This window comes from Pieris napi, chromosome 2 (genome assembly GCF_905475465.1).
Source record: "Pieris napi chromosome 2, ilPieNapi1.2, whole genome shotgun sequence".
In the NCBI taxonomy this organism is placed as follows: domain Eukaryota; kingdom Metazoa; phylum Arthropoda; class Insecta; order Lepidoptera; family Pieridae; genus Pieris; species Pieris napi.
The window spans coordinates 14,082,884-14,102,477 of record NC_062235.1 but is presented as its reverse complement, the minus strand read 5'-3'; the positions used below and the strand labels follow the sequence as shown (position 1 = coordinate 14,102,477).

At 35.4% G+C, this 19,594-nt stretch overlaps 4 protein-coding genes across 6 annotated transcripts; 1 reads left to right on the top strand and 3 right to left on the bottom strand.

Moving 5' to 3' along the window:
* Positions 1 to 12: 12 nt before the first annotated feature.
* On the bottom strand, positions 13 to 1,817 carry LOC125062171 (ribonuclease P protein subunit p40-like). 2 transcript variants are annotated; one of them, XM_047667871.1, is made up of 2 exons: positions 1,605 to 1,817; positions 13 to 1,095 (listed from the first exon to the last, which is right to left on the bottom strand). In XM_047667871.1, the coding sequence occupies exon 2, from the start codon at positions 1,067 to 1,069 to the stop codon at positions 50 to 52; it is 1,020 nt and encodes a 339-aa protein (XP_047523827.1). In that variant the 5' UTR covers positions 1,070 to 1,095; positions 1,605 to 1,817; the 3' UTR covers positions 13 to 49. The 2 variants fall into 2 exon arrangements, with proteins under 2 accessions (XP_047523827.1, XP_047523836.1); XM_047667880.1 differs by lacking the exon at positions 1,605 to 1,817 and adding an exon at positions 1,417 to 1,598.
* A 1,203-nt stretch (positions 1,818 to 3,020) lies between these two features.
* On the bottom strand, positions 3,021 to 6,382 carry LOC125062197 (circadian clock-controlled protein daywake-like). The gene is made up of 6 exons (XM_047667936.1): positions 6,227 to 6,382; positions 5,092 to 5,197; positions 4,889 to 5,002; positions 3,909 to 4,042; positions 3,391 to 3,546; positions 3,021 to 3,222 (listed from the first exon to the last, which is right to left on the bottom strand). Exons 1-6 carry the CDS (start codon positions 6,279 to 6,281, stop codon positions 3,071 to 3,073), a joined length of 717 nt encoding a protein of 238 aa, XP_047523892.1. The 5' UTR covers positions 6,282 to 6,382; the 3' UTR covers positions 3,021 to 3,070.
* A 1,771-nt stretch (positions 6,383 to 8,153) lies between these two features.
* Positions 8,154 to 14,345, bottom strand: LOC125062199 (protein takeout-like). Of its 2 annotated transcripts, none has more exons than XM_047667959.1 (5): positions 12,902 to 14,345; positions 11,613 to 11,832; positions 9,127 to 9,251; positions 8,863 to 9,015; positions 8,154 to 8,356 (listed from the first exon to the last, which is right to left on the bottom strand). In XM_047667959.1, exons 1-5 carry the CDS (start codon positions 12,924 to 12,926, stop codon positions 8,205 to 8,207), a joined length of 675 nt encoding a protein of 224 aa, XP_047523915.1. In that variant the 5' UTR covers positions 12,927 to 14,345; the 3' UTR covers positions 8,154 to 8,204. The 2 variants fall into 2 exon arrangements, with proteins under 2 accessions (XP_047523915.1, XP_047523906.1); XM_047667950.1 differs by lacking the exon at positions 12,902 to 14,345 and adding an exon at positions 12,388 to 12,859.
* Positions 14,346 to 15,322: 977 nt separating this feature from the next.
* Positions 15,323 to 19,106, top strand: LOC125062190 (circadian clock-controlled protein daywake-like). Its single transcript, XM_047667906.1, has 5 exons — positions 15,323 to 15,433; positions 16,440 to 16,668; positions 16,737 to 16,867; positions 16,947 to 17,084; positions 18,211 to 19,106. Exons 1-5 carry the CDS (start codon positions 15,367 to 15,369, stop codon positions 18,360 to 18,362), a joined length of 717 nt encoding a protein of 238 aa, XP_047523862.1. The 5' UTR covers positions 15,323 to 15,366; the 3' UTR covers positions 18,363 to 19,106.
* The last annotated feature ends 488 nt before the right edge of the window (positions 19,107 to 19,594 follow it).

The window sequence follows — 19,594 nt, the reverse complement described above, 5'->3', positions numbered from 1 at the left end:
AATAATACAAAAGAAATAAAATCTGGTTTTATTGATATGAAACAACAACTCATGAATACTTTAAGTGACCTACAGAATAAATAATAGCATCATTACTAGTGAAAAATATATTAGTTGATGAGTTGTGTGATTGAAATATTCTAGAAGTACTTGGGTACCACTGATATAGGCTTTCTTCTACTGTTTGCAGACTAAGAGCTGACCAGTAATTAGCTAAATCTCTTGATGAGACATGTTGAAATAGAAGTTGGGCAACTTTGCATAATAAGTTAGGGGTTAGAAAACCCTTGATAAGCATTACTGAAATCCTTGTTGTCTGCATTGGATGTAAACTTTCTGGTATGTAATAAGAACTTACAAAATTTTCTGGTGGCATTAAATTAGCATTATGAGCCACCATACCCATCCACTCTACAACTTCTACAATATCAGCATCAAGAGAAGGTATTTGCCCAATGTCAGGAGATAAATTTGTTCCCTTTAATGAATGCTGGGTTACTACATAATTTTTATCACAGAAATATTTAGCAATTGTCGATGGACATACATTTTCATTGTTAGGTTCCCAGTTTATATACAAGTTAAATTTATCTAGTTTATTTAAATTATTACTTAACCTTCCAATAGATTTAATATCATAAAGATCAATTTTAATGTCATAAAAATCATGTGGACATTTAGTTCCTTCAATGCCTAATGTTTGGTAAACAGAACTTAATACATGCAGAGTTAGTAAACCATCTGAAGTTACTGCAAAGCCGTTATGATTGATACAGCTATTAAGAATTGATAAACAATATAACTTTCCTTTCTTTAAGAAAGTTTCAATAAAAGTAGAGTCTATGAACTCAGTGATGGGACAATTTGAAATTTTATAGTAATCACTGTCTTCAAGCACCGCCTCTTCAATTGAATTTGGTAATTTTATTTCGTCTGGACAAGTTATAATCACACTTCTATAAAAACAATTATTTCTAATCCTGTCTAAAGTTTTAGTAAAACTTAAATTTTTCTGTAAAGAACAAATTGTTTTTGGGGCAGGGAACTTGCATATATCAGGACATAACATTTTCAATCAAACTCTTGAATGTGGTTCTGAAATGTAATACAAAAATTTATAAAACTTTTTTTATAAGCAATGCATGTTTCCATACTCAGTAATATAATATAAGATAAAATAAATGACCAATACAATTACAGAACCTTTGATAACATATGTGTGTTTCATAAGTAGTCTAACGAGATTCAATCTGAGAACATTAAGTATTTTAACTTATGGGCAAATGGACAGAAGTCCATTAAGTTAAAAGCTAAGTTTCACCGGTCAAGAACACTCATGATTCCCGAAGGCTCCTAAGCGCTGTCGGCCTTTAAAGAATTGGTGAACTCTTTTCTGAGTTAGAACATATTGATTACCTGCTAGATTTAGCGGTCGGCACATTATAGGAATGTATGCTCAAAGACTTCAGTTTCCGATATATTAAAAACGGTACCTAACCGTCTATGTACAACTACTGTGTAAAACCTCTTCAATCTTCTCGTAACTCGCTACCTACTCTGCAGGTGACTACGACCGAGTGACCGAGTCACTTGTGTCTACTTACTTTTTAAAAGATTGTGTCGTTACAGCGCATTTATGATCAAGAAATCGCTATTACTAGGTATTTCGATTAAGCAATTACAATTCACGTTATATTTTTGTCACGTTTTGGTATGGTTTATTCTCATTTCTAATATTAGGACATTAGGTACTGATTACTATTTACTCATTACTGAATAATGAATACAGAATACTGGTAACTGGTTTCATTGTGCATTGCATTTGAAAGAACACTCAAAGTTCTATATCCAGTGTCACTTTCAAGTGTCAATAGTCAATACCAAATTAGTAGTTACCAACTTGGTAGAAATTAGTAGTTACTACTTACTAGTTAGCACCGTTGCCTACTATCATTATAACACTCATAGATGATTTATTAACTAAGGGTAATATTCAGAATCGAGACTTTGCAGTAATTTTCAGCACGAACTCTACTCCATACCCTTTATGTCAATGTCACTTACGTTAATCACTTGTATTAAACAGAAACGCCCAAGTCGAACTTGGGCTTAGTTTACAGCCATTTTGTCGTCGATAGTTCATTAAACAGTTTCAGGAGTTTCTTTACAATTACCTACAGACAAATTATAATATTATCGGTTAAGTAACAATCTTTTTAGTAACTTTGTTATTTACACCGTCTCGGTGTATCATAATCGTTTTGGTAAACAAATTTTTTTCGCTCTATATTAGATATAGATAACAGAAAAATTCACAAAATGGTTTTTTTTTAAATCATTTTAAAGATTTTGTAAACAAAATGGGAATTCGTGTTAGTCGATATTCGACTTTGCGTACTATTATACTACGAACTACCGACTGCCAAAGCGCTCTACGCCGGATGGCGCGATCTTTCAATCACCCAGATTACACCTCATTTGGCCCGGCATGCCTAGTGATCAGCACCGTCTTTTCGAAAATAATTGTTCTTTCAGACACTTGATTTTATTTCTTGTAAATCGCGTCGAAGAGTATGTATGCCTATAAGAGTAATAGTAAATTTATTACAGGAGCGATTACTGGAAAATTAAATTTGATCGCACTCCATCAGGCATCTTGAATATAGGATGATAGTTGCCTTTTTGAATTAATTTACATTTTTATTAATGTCTTAAATATACATGTATGATGCATGTTTTTTAAGTAGCGAAGCTTATAGGGTCCTTAGTTGAACTTATGACCCTGAGAATTATGTAGGATGGTACCCGTTAGTTCTAATTCTAACATGTAAGTTAGCAAAAATTTATAGATAATAAGAATTTTACAGGTCTAGGTTTGCCTTAACGTACCGACCGGATAGACTTGAGTTTTAATCCGCATTACAGTATTTAGATCGGCATTCCTTAATTGGATGCAACCGTTACTCATATCTCGTTTCAAAGCCAATTAATGCGGGGTGTGGCGAATATGATAGAATGTATAATTTACGTAATATTTATTTACAGTATTAAAATAAATATAATAGGAAGATCAGGGCGTGTAAAGCTGGTCGGCGGGCACGGCGGCGTAGAGGTTGTCCACGGCGGCTACGATCTCCTCGAGCACGGCGTGCACGATGGGCGGAGCGATTTCCTGCATCACATCCTTCCAGTTGCTGTTCGCGAACTCCTCCACCGGAGTCGCTGAATGAAATTGAATATTATAAGTACTGTAGGTAATTGCTCATTGAACATAACAACGACGTCCTCACAGAGAATGTTTGAATAAATGATTCTAATGTCCGATTATTATATTAAATTATACATACTTGTGCCAACAAGTGTTCTGTTCGAGGGAAGGAATTATCTTACCCAAGGCTGTGTTCCCGTTAAAGAGGTTTTGGAAAGAGAAGTGGGCGCCGGTGAGGACGTTGTACGAGTGCTTCCACTTGCTAATGTGCCAGTGCTGCTGGCCGTCACTGCCCGTCACCGTGTTCAGATCGGTCGACACTTTGATCACGATGTCACCTGCGCATACAGTACCTAATTATAATAAGCTTCTCCCACTAATCGCAGTAATTTAGTGCCGAGCAAGCCCATATGTTGTCTGAATGGAATTTGCGACAACGGTTCACTTTATTAGGTAGTATCAGCCCTGCGATTCTGTAACTCACTTCACGAACTCACACAGCGGTTTTCGCATCGGCGGTCTCTCTCAAATCAGTCGTGAAGCAGTCATTTTATGATTTGGCATTCTGATAAACAATAAAGTACAAGCTCCCACCTTTTCAGATGTGCTGTGTGAGTTCGTGAAGTGAGTTACAGAATCGCAGGGCTGTTGTCGAGATTACTAATTAAAATCTTTCCTATGCTTATCTTTAACTACTTACGTATGTCAATGGTGTATGGACCGTCGCCCTGCACGGGCAGAATGAGCAGCTGCCCCGATAGTTTATAGTTGCCCTTCAGTGCCAGCTTGCTGCATTTCATCAATACCGACTGCTTCATCTTTGCGATATCCATCCTGCAAAGTCATATTACAAATATGACTTCTATGTATACATTTAAGAGGGGATTGGAACTTACTGATTTATTATCAGGTTATAATGTATAATTATTGCTTCTGGATGCATTTATTTGCACAAGATACTGCTATTCCTTATATATGTAGGTACTTATTCTTTGCAACCCGCATAAAAAATCTTACATTAAATACTATGTTCAAAACAAAAATAATAATAAGTTAACTATGCAATATTTATAACTGCTTATTACAAATACATCGAGGTATTTCACTGAAAGAGTGAAACGAAATGTTTCGATCTTGGTTGTCTTCTAATTTGTGATTCGAGAATTTGGATATTGTCAAAATTTAGTAGTTTGTACACAATTGTGATGGTATTTCAGCCGGCTTAACGTAACGTACGCCAAGGTAAAAAAAAAACATTGTTCTTGCGGTTTTATTACTTATAGCTATTTATCTTTCTCTATTGTCGTCTTTTATGACCGTTAGTCAAAAAAAGCTCTGTCGTAGGATATTTATGATTTAAAAATAGCAACGATATATAAAGTAGTGAACGGTGAATAATGAAACAATTTACGATTTGTAGCCTAATGCGTATGCATGACCATATCATAAAGGTTCGTATAACGTTTAACGCTAATTATTTATGATCTAATCTGGCCATATCGAGTAAATATTTAATATTACATCATAGTTTAACTTTGTATGTTTATCGCTAAAGCAATGTAATATTTTTAACAGTTAAATTTACATAATTATAATGAAACCTCCATTGTCAGAAGTAAAGCGGAATAAAAATATTGTGGCTTGGTTTTCGGCATCTACTATTAGGTATACGGTACTCACTTAACATTATCTATGGTGCAGGTTTTAAGGCCAGTGAGGTCGGTGTCCTTGAAGACCATCTTGAGACCCCCTTGGTCACTCTTGATCACGTTGAGGTGCATGGGGTCCAGCGACCTGTCACACTTTTTGTTAGATCATCCGTACTGATTAAAACTAATTTTAAGAGACTTGACTAAAGTTGTGAAACATGTCAAGGCACATACTTAATGCCGAGGTCCGATATCCCGGGTAGCAAGAAGGGCGCGGCAGCCCGCGCTGAGGCCAAGATGCATGCGGAGTCGCCGGGCTTGCATGGCTTTATAAAGGGTGCTGAAAAAAGGATGTTTTTAACTTATTTTGAATTACTTAATTTATCACGATAATAGTTTAACGTTATAATAAATGAATACAAAAACTAATCCGGCATTTTCTCAGTAATTATTATTAATTGAGCAATAACTCGACTATTTTATTTTTTATTGCTAACTCCGGCTTCGCATTTTTTGCCCATATTTTTTCAAACCTTTGAGACGAGATTGATCAGTTACGCTATTTTAGATGAATCTTGAATATTAAACGATGGATAGTTCCGAGAACTAGCCTTACAAATATTATTATCAATAATATATAGAACATATATATAATATTTATGCGGTGGTTGAAGAGATCTCTTTTAAGACACTGATCATATATACATATATATTCATAATGTTATTAGTTATATAGACAGAATAGTTCCCAAGAAAGCTCTTAAATTGAAAAGAATGATCTTTGTACAAGATATAAAGGAAAAGGAATGTATATTGAATTCGCCTGTTCCTTTAAAATCTAGTTTCGCTGCATCTGCAACAAACGCTTGACATATTATGTCGCCCGTTCATCAGGTATCATGTACAAACAGAACTATAAACCGCATTTTACAAAGTAAAATCGTATTAATTACAATTATTAAGTTGAATAAAAATAACTAAGAAATATTGTAAGCCTTGTTATTATGAAAACACCTACTCTTTGATATCCATTTTTATTAAAAATAAATTTGAAAAGTAGGAATTAATTCCAGTAACGTGTGCATTAATATGTAAAAAGCAATATGCACATAACGAAAACAGATAAATTGAGTATGCAACTTATTCGAACCAGAGATTTATTCATCAGACAAAACGGATTTATATCTCATGTTGTGCAATAAATACATTGTTTTGTTTAAATTTGTCAAAAATATCTCGTGACATTCTAAGCCGAATTCTAAATTCTAAGCGAGTATTTAGTTAGCACTCGTGCACATATTATGATGAAATTAACACTTCACGTTTGCATAAGGTGTGTTTGTTAGGTATGTTTTCAAAAAAGACTTACCCGAAGCACACTGAACACTTAGCCCCAGTCCGAGTAAAAAGAGGATGCGGAACATTTTGCAAATATTAGCAACTCGTGGCGTTGTGGTGTTGTGATGAGAGTCGCCTCAACTCCGTCGTTTTATGCTCACACTGACGTCACGACCCTGACATTGTGAGCGTGCTGCGGCCAATGCGAGATTTTAACTTTACCCGTCGACCTCATCTTCGTCGTTAATACATTTTCTTCAATAACTAGATGATTCAAATATTCGATGATATTTTGACCCAATGAGGTAATAGATTATAGAATTAATAGTGTGTTTAAGATGAGAAATCGAGTAGCTTATTACGACAGCAGGACGAAATTAATTTAATAAGCACCGGCGGCAAATGAAAATTTCCCAAAACGCCTGGAAATAATGTTGACAAGCAACTTGGTGGAGAACCGGCCCGACGCATAACGCCATCATGGAGCTTTTTGTGAGCTCTAAAATAATTCGTCAGTCTCATAGAAAGATATTAGACTTTAATTAAAAACGATTCGCTGGAAACTAATTAAAACTAAGGAATTTATTTTATTCATTACGATAGCCGTTCTGATCTCAGTCGCCCTTCACAAAAAACATTAGGTAGCTATGGATCGCAAAGTATTTAATTTAAATCTTTACGTACGACAATAATCCTATGCTACTCAATCGTGACTTTTGTAATTCATGTATTCTTTTACTCTTTTGCATTGCATTTTGATTTGTAATTCATGAGCCTCAAGATTAGCTTTTAGTTTTTATGCATTTTTTTTTATTTTAGATTAAGTTTGGTGGTATATTGCATAATTGGTCATTGTTAATCTTGTAATTTAAATTTAGTTATGCACTTCTTGCATTTTACCCTTACTAGGGTTGCCTGAAAAACATGGCTTGTTAGCGATAAGGCCGCACGTTGCATCCCCAGTAATTTATGTTACTTTTGTAATGTAACGAAGTGTTAGTAAGTAGTAGTTAGTAAATAAATAATATCAATTGCATGTACATGTCTCAGACGGCAAATAGATTAAGGAGAAAATGATTTTATTTTACATGATTCCTTCATTTCAGAGTGCCTGAACGCGTTTCGCATCAGGGTAACATGTTTTTAGCTATAAACTATTATTGTTACATGAGATTATCCCATTTCCGTAGTTGTACTTGAATCCATATGTTTTATTGTATTCGTGTCCTCTACCGATATGTATATAGCCTAACGACAAAAATACTTTATTAACATTTTTATACTGTTTTATTATTTAGCTGTGAGTCTCACATTTTTTCCTCGTGACAAGGTCTCGAGGTTATTCGATATGACAGTGCGATTGAGTTATTAGTTTTTATTACGTATTCTTTGTTTATTTAGCTTAATAGGCATTAGTCAAATGTAATTTAAAAGAGGAATAATAATAATCAAAAATTTTCCATATTTTTGGATTTACCTTGCCAAGGGAAAACCCCATTCGATGTGTATTTGCATACTTGAAGCGAATGGGAGAAACCATTACTCGAGTTACACTTTATGTAATTAAAATATTAGTACATTTATTTATGAATAAGTTTTCCAAATTTAATTAAGTTAAAGTACCTACATACTGTTAGTAAGGCGTTATTAAAACAAAACATAGTAAATATTTTTTAATCGATTAATTCATACAGAATAAATAGAATAACAGTTTGCGTTCCCCTGTTTGTATGTTCGTATGTTCATTTAGTTGGTTTACTTAAGTGACTTAACCAATGATGATGAATGACGTGCGGTAATTTCATCCATTGACTCATACGTACAAAAAAGTTTATAAGAAATGAAATTATAAAATAATATTAAGAATTATGTTTGTTTTTATAATAAGTATTATAAATTATTACGACCTTATTTCTTACAGTGATAGGTAACATATTCCTAAAATAATGACAAAATAGTTAAATTTCTGTGATTGTAATATATTTTGATAAATCAATGTCCAAATACAGTCAGTCCAACGAAAGTTGTGTAAGAGGCACTTTTTCAAAGAGATGAGCAGTTTGGTGCACGATGCGATCGACGATAGCGGAGACAATGGGCGGTGACACTTCCGTGAATATTGCCCGCCAGTTCTTGTTCGCGAATTGTGTTACTGGACGGGCTGTAACCAATCGAAAAGCGGATTACACATAATTATGTAGGTAACTACCTATAGATTGCTAAAAACCTGTGCTACACAGACTAATGCGATTGCTTTATTAGTCATTGATTGTTGACACTTGCTCAAATCGATACAGCTTTACCGACATACACAGACACAGTTCGAGCAGGCCTGCCGGTAACTTTATAAGTTTAGTGCTAATGACGACGGCCGGGCAAAGAGTTTTGAATAGGAAAGAAGACCCGGTAAGAGCCAGGGAAGTCGATTCCGCTAGTTGAACACCATGGAGTGTAAACCCTAGGCACGATGACGCCAAATGGTATTCGAAATGCATTTCCCCACGTTAAAAAACCGATACAAGTTAAAGGCTCGGTAAGTGATGCAAATTTAATACTGAGCAAATCGTGTTAATAGAACCAAGAATATCCATAAATTAGTAGTTTTAAACATCTTAAAAAATCTTCCGAAAAAAAAAACAAAAAATAAATAAACAGAAAACTATTTACCTAGTGCTTCATCGCCGTTAAATAGATTCTGGAAATGATAGACGACGCTCGTGAGGACATGGGCCGTGTGCCTCCAACGCACCACCGACCAGTACCGCTCCCTGCCTTTCTTACGCTCCACCGTCTCCAAGCTAACCTTCACAACTATGTCACCTGTTGACAGTAAACGGTTTATAATTATAAAAATGACTAATAGTTGGAATCAAAAATCGAAAGCAGTAAAAAAAAGAATAATAGAAATATAAAAATGTGTCGCTAACTCACGTATCGTGATCTTGTAGCGGCCACTGCCCTGTATGCGGAAGATGAGCAACTTGCCACTGAGCACATAATCCCCCGTCAGCACCACACTGCACTGGAGCTCCACTGACATCCGAGGACCTTCGCGTCTGCAATTAATTGATGTTGCATATTACGTTATAAACAATAAAGATAACTAAATAATACTGTAGTCGAGTTCGGTAGAGACAAAATTTTAAGCTTTAAAATATAAATAACATATCTATATTCTTTATGATTGTTTCTTGTAAAAAAACATTATTTAAGGTAGAATTAGCAATATCAGATTTTTTTAAACAGCCAAAGGGCTGAAAGAGAGCCTAGGAATAATGTTACTGATAGAAAAGTTTCAACGATTGATGAGCGTTTAGAAGAATTTTAAAATTATTGTACCTCAGCCTGTCACGCAAAATTTGAAGTGTGTTGAGAAAGCCATTGCGGAGGCAAATTGTGTAAATATGGTAGCAATTTTTCACGTAAATAAGGTGCAATTAAATGAGGTACCTACAGAACGCCTTACATCCGCCGTATATCTTTAGACACTGTAGGGCGGCACTCGCCGAACCCACTCTCCTTATATTCAATCTCAGCCTTAAAGCATCAATATTTCCAGACCGTTGGAAAATAAAGTTGAAGTGAAAGAGTGAATAATGATTCACAAGTGCCAATTTTGTCAACACCAGCGAAGATTCCACCACAAAAGATCATTCTCGACCAGGTTAGCTCTCAACACTCTGATACCACGAACCATTTCTTGAGGTTTTTGACTAACCAGTTAAGTTGGTGCTAAAAAATTCGATAGCAGTTTAGTTCTGCAAAAATGTTGTGTTGTTTGTTTTATCAGAGCTCGGGCACCTATTCTCTATAGATAATTATTACATGGAAGAATAGCCAATTCCAAGATAAGCAGAAGTCAAAGACGTAGGGGTTCATTTAAATGTAGAATGAAATTTTCAGGATACCATAAAATTATACGTAAAAAATCTTCTAGGAATTTAGGGTTTATTTTACGTATGACCAAAGGATCCTAAAGTATAGTAGCATAGTATAACGCACATGTTATGAGTCATTTGCAATGTAACAAAATGATTTGGGCCCCAGAAGAACAGAAATACTCTCGAATAGTGGAGCGAATTCAAAATATATTTACTAAGGAAATATTATTTACATGAGTTTATATATTACTTGTAGTTTATATAGTACATGTATCCAACTGTGTTTGTCTTGGGTATGGATACCACCAGTTATATAGTGGTAAAGAAGGACCTTGCTATCGCTCTATTTTTTAAGGTCCTAGAGTATATAATGCGGAAATTATAGCTGTAAGTGCCAAATAATCACACTCCGAGTGGAAAGCGATCGCAATAATTGCTAGCAATGTCGTGAGCGCGCCCTCAATAGAATTACAAGTGAACTGATCTATGTCATTCCACACTGTCTGAATTCACATGTCGATCATCCCTATTACGTCCTTCTACACAATACACAACTGTTACAAGTCACGCATCATGAATTTCCATTTGCCCTGACGTCGCAACCAGCAATTTGTTTAACAATATTAGCGGATACGTCCAAGCAGGCCTTCGACTTAAACACACGTTACTTTGTATGAGACAATCGACAAAAAACTCAAAAATTTTCTCATAAAAACCGATTGCCATTGTCACATGAAATAAGCTAATGACAGTTAATAGCTACGCTAATAGATCGCATCGTTAGAGTCGGTGAGTGGTGGAATTGATTGTTAAGGAGATTTACAGAGTACTAACTGTGATGCTTCGCTGGGTCCTTCACAGATAATTTAATTTAATTAATTATAATATCCTCCATTCATTTTTTCCTAATGCACTGATGAGACTTAGTGGTCATTATTTCCGCTAGATCACTCTTCCAGCTGACAGACTCCGTCAACACGTACGACGCAAAATACTTACTAGGACTGATTCCTCAGACGAAAGAAGACTTTAGTGTGCACAACGTGTGTTACTAAAAGGTTGTGACTGTAAAACATTTAAGGTAACTTTTGCAAGTCAACTTTTTATCTCTCTTGTTATTCATTTTTATTCAAATGTCAAAAATCATTTAATCATATAGGTACACTTATGAACGTCAAAAAAAGAAATGTATATGAAATGCTTCTAACTTTACATTTAGTGCCAGTTCTCAAATCAAGGGCGCAGAACGGAAGAGAAGAACTGGCAATAAACTCTCCGCCACTCTTTTTAATCGCCATGTTTTTTTTACACAACGTTTGTAAGGAGCTGCAACCATTACACCGGGTTCCACATGACATCTTAAGTAATTAATAATAATAACATAAATTACAAACAAAGACTTGTCCTCTATCAGCAGGAGGCATGGTGAAATAGGAGCACGCACTTACATTCTCGTGGGTACTTCGAGAGTATCAAAATATGTACGGCTGACATACCACCAATATATAAATGTTGTTGTAAGTAAAACGTACTTACTGTAAATCGAGCACGCGACAGTGTCTCAATCCTCGTACTTGTGTATTATTGAACTCCATAATCAGCCCGGCTTGGTTGGCCGACACGTGCTCGAGATGCATCGGGTCCATTCGCTCTACTCCCAATGCCGGGAGACCTGCCGCCACCACCGCAACGGCTGCTTGAGCAGACGACTTCAAACATGCCCTATCTTCTGCGTAGCATGGTCTAATGAAGGGCGCTGCATAAAAGAATCATGTACAGTGAATGTTCGCCATTAACAAAAGTTAAGTTGTCATATTACTAGCTCATTAGGTGGGTAATGGATAATTTGATTGACATTTGGTGTATTTATATGTAAAGACGTGTTCTGTTCCGCAAAGCAAAACAAATACCGACACAGCGAACCTAGATACATCTAACGTTTGTCTTAATGAATATCGGTTAAAGCTGAATAAACGTGTCAAGGATATAACAGACGATTATCCTCAACTCGACGCTTTTATCCTCACTACACTCACGCACCACTTTAATGTTATTATGGTCTTATATTAAATAATTGCTATGTTTTATAGTTTCCACGAGTTTTCACGTTAAGCGATTACGATGAAGTCGCTCCTTACTTGGAATAACAAAGTAAATGTGTTAAAAATGAAACCAGTTTCTTAACAAATTATTAGTTCTCGGTAGTTATTTAGTAGCTATTTTTACGTTACACCTACACTTAAAATTCCGTGTTCCATTACTTTTTAATTGCGAAACTCTCTCGAAAAAGATAACAGAAGAAGACACTTACCCAAGCTACAGTGAACAGTCCCTACGAGCACATGGACAAAGGTTAAAAATAACAGAAGTGCCTTCATTTTGACGTATCCACCTTCAGCACACAAGGGCGACGATCTTTATCAGCAACCATTTTATATTATCTTAACCACTAATTAGTCACACATTAATAGTTAAACGTTTCTTGTGAAATTATTCCATTACTTTTGAGCATCATTAGTGAAAAATGCTCAAATATAACGAACGGGCAGACGTATTTCTTACAAAGACTACTAGTGTACATTTATTTTGACTAATTTAGTCTATTCCAACATTATATCATTCCTATATTTTGAAATCTTTCGGATGATTATTTTTGAGCATACCTATTGTATCTAATGTTATAGTTATAAAAGAAAGTTTATCATTTTAGACTGAACAATAGATAATTTTGTATATACATAATTATTAAAACACATATCTATTTATACGAAGAGAATAGGGACTTCTTTTCAGTTGCGCTCTTTATTTCCGAAGGGCACTATTACCTCCACTCCACTCTGTCTTTGGCATGCCGCAGCGCCTGCCTGGTGGTAAGAACTGTAAGGGCAAGTCCCTTCGTTGGGGTCAGCGAGAAGACGATCGGATTCGAGGTCTGGTGCCCTTCACTCTGCATTCAATGAGTTCAAGTGAAATTAATGTAAAATGTATTTATTTTCTTTCGACCTTAAATCGCTCCAGAACCCGGGTCTTTATGATAGCACCTGAACGCTAAGTCAGGAAGGAGTAGGCAAGGTAGACTTAGAAATAAGTAAATTTAATATTTTTTAAAGAAACTATAGTAGTAAAGAAGCAGTCGGTGAAATTACACGTGAATTACATTTCTGGATCTCACGGAGATGGAACTTCGGAAATGAAGTAACTTAGTTAACATATTATAATAAACTTTATATACATTACATTATCAATATGTACCAATGTATAGCATTATCTAATATTTATTGCTACGTAAAATGTAAAATTCTCGGAAAATTGTTCACGAACGTCATTTATAACTTGTTGTAAGGTTAAATCTTACTCGACCTATGTATGAGTAAGAAGAGCTCCGTCGGTGAGGTGCGCTGGAACACACGTGCACACAAAACGATACACTCAATGAATCATTTAAGAGTTAAACCAAACTCACAGAGGTCGATGTCATTGATCTTTACTCTTCCGCGCTCAGATTGACAATCTTCAGTTGTCAACATCGTTGCAATTAACTTAGTAAACAATTAGTTGCCACGTTTTTTGGAGTATTGTATTCGGAACCAAGACGTAAGTGCATTTTGCACTCTTGCTTAGGTAAATCTAATTTTATGCACTTCGTACGTGAGGGCCCGCTTGACCCTGGCCGTGATAGTGTGCGTGCTTGGCCAGACGTCAGTAACTCGGTGACCTTGCCTTCCGCTGGACTAATAAGAAGGTAGAATAATTTTCTGCAAGAAGTAGCCTGCGAGCTGTACCAGTTACATAATGGCTACAAAAATATAGTATCTAATGAAACTTAAAATATCCTCCTCATAGATAATTTTTAATATAAGTAGTTGATGAGCGTTCTTACCCAATGAACTTGTCTTTTTTTAACTTAAGGTTGTGTTTGTTGAGAAGGGTTAATTGTGTATATAAACAGAAATCTACTATTTGAGGTTTGGGGTTCACACTGAGGTGAGGTGCAAAACGTAATCCTGATTAGGATAAAATACAGCCGTTAATTAGTGCACAGTTTTACTTGTCGTCTGATCTTCGATTCTCCAACCCCTAATAATTTGGACATTCACCGATAAATAAAATAAAACTTATGCTGAAACTAAACAGGGATACTTTTTAAATTTTCTTCTTTAATTTTATCTTTTCTCTAAGTTATTAAGTGTAACATTGAACATGACGGGATACGGTATCCTTATACGTAGATGGAATTAAAAAGCATAAGCCAGTTAAAATTTAAAGGTAGCGGAGGTGGTTTAAGTCCGTATTAAAAGGGCAATACTTTGTAGATAAGGTAATAAGAAGAAAAGAAAGATTGGAAATTTAAAATAAGAATTTCCGTAAGCTTTTATTACAATATATGTGTTTTACAAACAGAGGAAAAGCCCCATCAGGCAACAGCATCAACAGGCATTTAGGCAATAAGTTTAAAAAAAAATACTTCGATATTCAATTCGAAAAGTTTATTTACATAATTAATCAAATATTTACCGAGAGCTTGCAAGGGCTTCGATACATAGTTTGACCATCAAGAATCTCATTTGGTTACCAAATTACATTAGGTAACTTGTTATTATCGTAAGGTCTATTGTATATATGTACGAGTATAGGTGATATTGATCACGTAGGGAGTGTAATCTTTTCGTTCGATACCTACAGCTGAGAAGGAAATAAATTATAAAGTTCCTTAGATCACGATATAATGCTAGGTTATTAATCTTTACAAATGGACATAAATAAAACCAATTGAAATCATGGAAACTATGCGGAAAACCATTAGAAAAACCTAACTATCTAGTGCCTAGGCATTTCTTTGAGCAATGAACGTTGACTGTGTATTGGTGGGATTTGTATTTGTCTCTTAGCGTCTTGTATGCATATTGCATTAAACCAATCATAAGGTGTAACGATTACTATGTATATAAGACAATTTAATATTCAGTTGCAAATACAACATAATATGCAAAATAAAACATAACATCAAGACAACAATTACTATGCACCGTTTTCATTAAATGGCCCATGCTGTGTGCTGCATAAAATGCCAAAACTTATAAATTTTGCATTCAGTTGCTTTAATAAAACAATATATCAGACGCACTTGGTATTTTTTTATAAAATCACACATACAATTTCACTGCATGTGTCAATAAAGATAGGAATTGATTGAATTAAACGTAAAGGTTGAGCGTGTATGCAATTACGAAAGATATATAACGTTGGGTTCAAGTTGCGGTGCGCAGTCCGCTACGTACTTTCACACGACATGTCACGCCTTCTGTGCCTCGCGGTGGCGCTCAGCTGCACCCTGGACGCGCGCGCCGGGACATTGCGTGAGTGCAATCTCATTTTAATCAATTAATCAAATCTATTTTATCCAATTAACCTGATTTATTTAATAATTAAATTGATGGAATCAGACTTTAAAAAAAGATAACAATTACAATTAATTTTACAATTGTACAACTAACCTTCCACATTGTTTGGAAAACCCTTGTTTTGTATACAAGAATTTGATGATGATGAAATTCAGCTGGGGGTTTTAATCCGAACAACTCCTCTGAACACTCTGTGTTAAGTGTGTGCGTGTAAAAGAGTTAAACGCGCTTATCGTAGCGGCGCGCTTTTCGACCGTCAAAAAAGGGCGAATCCAGGCCCCAGGTTTCGCTTTATCACAAATTTTTATAAATACCATTAAAATAAAAAAGCATACCTACCTAAGACGGGGTTTTCGTACATAAATAAATAGGGACAATAAATGTTTTGAATGTGACTGGAATTTAACAAAAAAGTGACAACATATTTTAAAATAAATATTTAATTTCTATGATTTTGCAATGACACTTCAAATTATTTATGTTTTTACTGTAAACTAAAATATTTAAGGTCGTTACTTTCATGTGAGTGGTTTTGTAAGAGATAAATTCCGACTCGATGAAGAAATGCTTATTGCGTGACAACTCAATGTCGTCCCCATCCTGTGACATATATAACATGCATAATATTGATATAGATTTAAAGAAATGAAAAGGTAGGGGACTTTTAATAATAAGAATTAAGTAATAGGCAATAATGGAGAAAAAGACAATGTCTGATTATTTGATTAATTATCCGCCATTGTTTGTGACAACTTTTGTGTAGTAATCGTTGCCTTAATTGTTATCGATTGTACCTATTGCACAATCCCCGGAGTGTATACTGTATATCCAGTACAAAGATATGAGCAAAAAATTGTATGAATTTCAAATTGCGTAAACCTTTGATTAGGCATTTCAAGAGATGTTTACCTTGACTTAAGACTACTTTTTTTAAAATAATTTTATTTGCTTAATAATTTAGCGTCCTTTCTGAGAGCTTGTTCGGCGTCAGACCCAAATCTCAGTCAGTGCGTGGAGAAGGTGATAGCGGTCGGGGGAGGGAAATTCGCAAAGGGCATCCCGGAGCTGGGAATCGCGTCCCTTGATCCGGTACACCTGGGTAGGGTGGTTGTCGACAACCCCGCTCTGAAGCTCACCTTCGACGACACCGTCGTTACCGGTCTCGGTGGCTTCGTCGTAAACTCTTATAAGTAAGTAACACATTGTAGATTCGCTTAAAGATCTTTGGATCATATTTACATTATATTTGATCATTCAGGATTGACACGGAGAAAGGAAAAGCTACACTAGACTTCACGGCCAACGTAACACTGAAGGCACATTATGACATGGATGGGCAGGTGCTCATCTTGCCAATCAGAGGAAACGGAGAAGCCAAAATAAAAATCAGTAAGTTATTACTATCATTTACAATATTACACATGACACAAGTCTGTAGGCCTAATTAATGAAATTAATAATTCTTCAGCCAACCTTAACATCGTCATCAAGTATGACTACAAGACTGTCGACGGTTACTGGACGGTGACGGGTTACAAAGATAGCTACAATATGGACCGTGCGCAGTTCAAATTCACTAATCTTTTCAACGGCAACAAGGAGCTGGGTAAGTAAAGTATCGATTCACAACTAAGTTTAACCTATAAACAATGGTAAAGCAGAAACAAAAGATCTGGGCTCCACTTTAGCTACACATATTTATAAAATAGCAACTAAAATAATAAAATATCTTCGAATTAAAGTCGTGGTGACAAAATCCTTCACTAATTCGTTTAAATGTAGTTTACGTGTACCAACGATAAAATTAATGGAGATAGAGCTACCTAATTCAGTCAGACTGAAACATGATGGAATTAATCTATTATTCGTAGAGTGTTGAAACAGTATCATTTTTTTCTAAATACAATGTCAGCTGATACGACCGTAAAATTTGCAAACCAAAACTGGAAGCTTATAATGCAAGATATTGCACCGACAGCTATCGAGCATATCATACAGAAATGTGTAGACGAAGTTAAGAAGCTTTTTAAGTCTGTGTCGGCGACTGATCTCCTTGCAGCCTAATTAATGGTTTGAATGAGTCTGAAATTGCATCGTTTCTTGATTTCATTTATAACAATTTACTGTCTCGCACATTCCTCAAGTCGTTTACTTCCTTTGGTTCTTTCAATAATGATATTTTCTTTAATTCATGACCCTACATGATTATTTTGATTAAGACGAATCGAGTTAAACTTATGTGCTATACAAACTTAGGTACCTTAAAAACAATTAACTGAAAATAACAAACTTATACGTCATCTCTCTTACCTAATCTTATCTTCTTGTATGTGGATAATTTAAATATTTTCTTTCCTGAATGAGGAGCAGCTTATGAAAATTACTTGTCCCTGTTCCCTCGCCCTGTTTAAATAACTCCTTATAGTCGTAACGCACAGTCCGTCATCAGTAAAAGCACAAACTGATGAGTTACAGCTTGAGGGTGAAGGATTGTTTTGATTTTACTCACATCCCAAATAAATATTATGACGCTTTTTTTATAATATAACAAAAAAATTGTGCCCTTTACGAATACAAAGTATGTCAAAAACTCATTTCACAACATCCCTCTGAAGGTCAACGTAATTTAAATTGAAAGTTCAATGATGTCTCGCCGGGCGAACTTTTGCGTAACTCAAATTAAATAATGTTTCATTGTAATTAAAAGCTTACACTGTTTATTCTCATTTTAGCATCTACAATAAATAGAGTGATCAATGACAACTGGGAGCCTGTAATCCGTGACATCGCTCCTGTGGCCTTTGAGACCATTATCAGTGCGTGCGTCAACGAGGCCAAGAAACTGTTCGCTGCCGTTCCTGCTGACCGATTACTGCTGCCTTGATGTAAGCGGTACAAACAAATGTCAGGATAATCTACAGAAAATCGGTTTTCCGTTACCCGTGAAGACATGATTTCTAAGTGCATTAGTATAATAATGAATCCCGCCCAGTTTGCCTTTTATATAGTCTTTAAGATTTATTTTATTCGGATGTAGTTTCAACTTCGTCTGAAATAGTAGCAGTATGGTAATTGGACCTTTTAATAATTAAGAAAATATGTGTAAATAAAAAGAAAGTTGTACCTAAGCGTTGTAAATATAAAAAATGTTGTTTTCGGATCAAAATTTTTTATAATGTAAAACAGCACTAATGTAATTTGATTTAGACTGTTCTCATTTTTAAATGAATTACGTTATTAATAGTGGCAGTATGTTATTCATGTTTTACAACTAACCGGTAGACGCTCCAGGCTCGTTGCCGTAAGGTCGCCGGTTGCACATTTCCGTGTCAATATTGTAACTTCCTCTCGATGCGCACAATCCTCTTTTCGGGGCCAGCCATCACCAAGCACGTGTGTGTGCAACTCTATATCCTTCCCGTAGCTGTAGTATTTATACCTACTTAATAATAATTGATCTTTTAATTATTAATACCGCGTTAATTTATCTACGCCGAGGTAAGAACAGCTGAGTTTCATTATTGGACGTCAAGACAAAATACCATCCGTTTTACCTCGACGTCCGTCGTTTCACAACTGAGCGTTTTCTAAGGCAGTTTTTGCCGCGCACCACCATTATGTCGAACCAGCTGCCCACTGAAGTATTTCCGAACCAATTCGACTTAGGGTCCTTCAAGAAAAGAGCGTCAACGCACTTGCGAGCCTTCTGGCAGTGTGAGCGTCAATGGGCGGCGGTATCACTTAACATCAGGTGAGCTTCCTGCCCGTTTGCCTCCTATTACATTAAAAAAAATATATATTTATTATACGATTTTAAATTGGCACTTAGTTTATCACAATAATGTCCATTAACAAAGTTGTCAACTCATAAACGTCTTAATAGTCTTTACTATTTTTAAGAGTATCATGTTTATGTTATTGATTCTTCAACATATATTGTTTAACACTATCTCTATCCTTGTTCTCAACAAAATCTAAAAATAGTCCTGGTATGTTTCATATAAAATTTTATGTTACTATATTTACACTTATAAGATAAAATAGTAACCATTGTTATAGTTATAAAACAAAAATACAAGTTATTATAAAAAATAGAGGTACAGTTGAGTTTAGTGT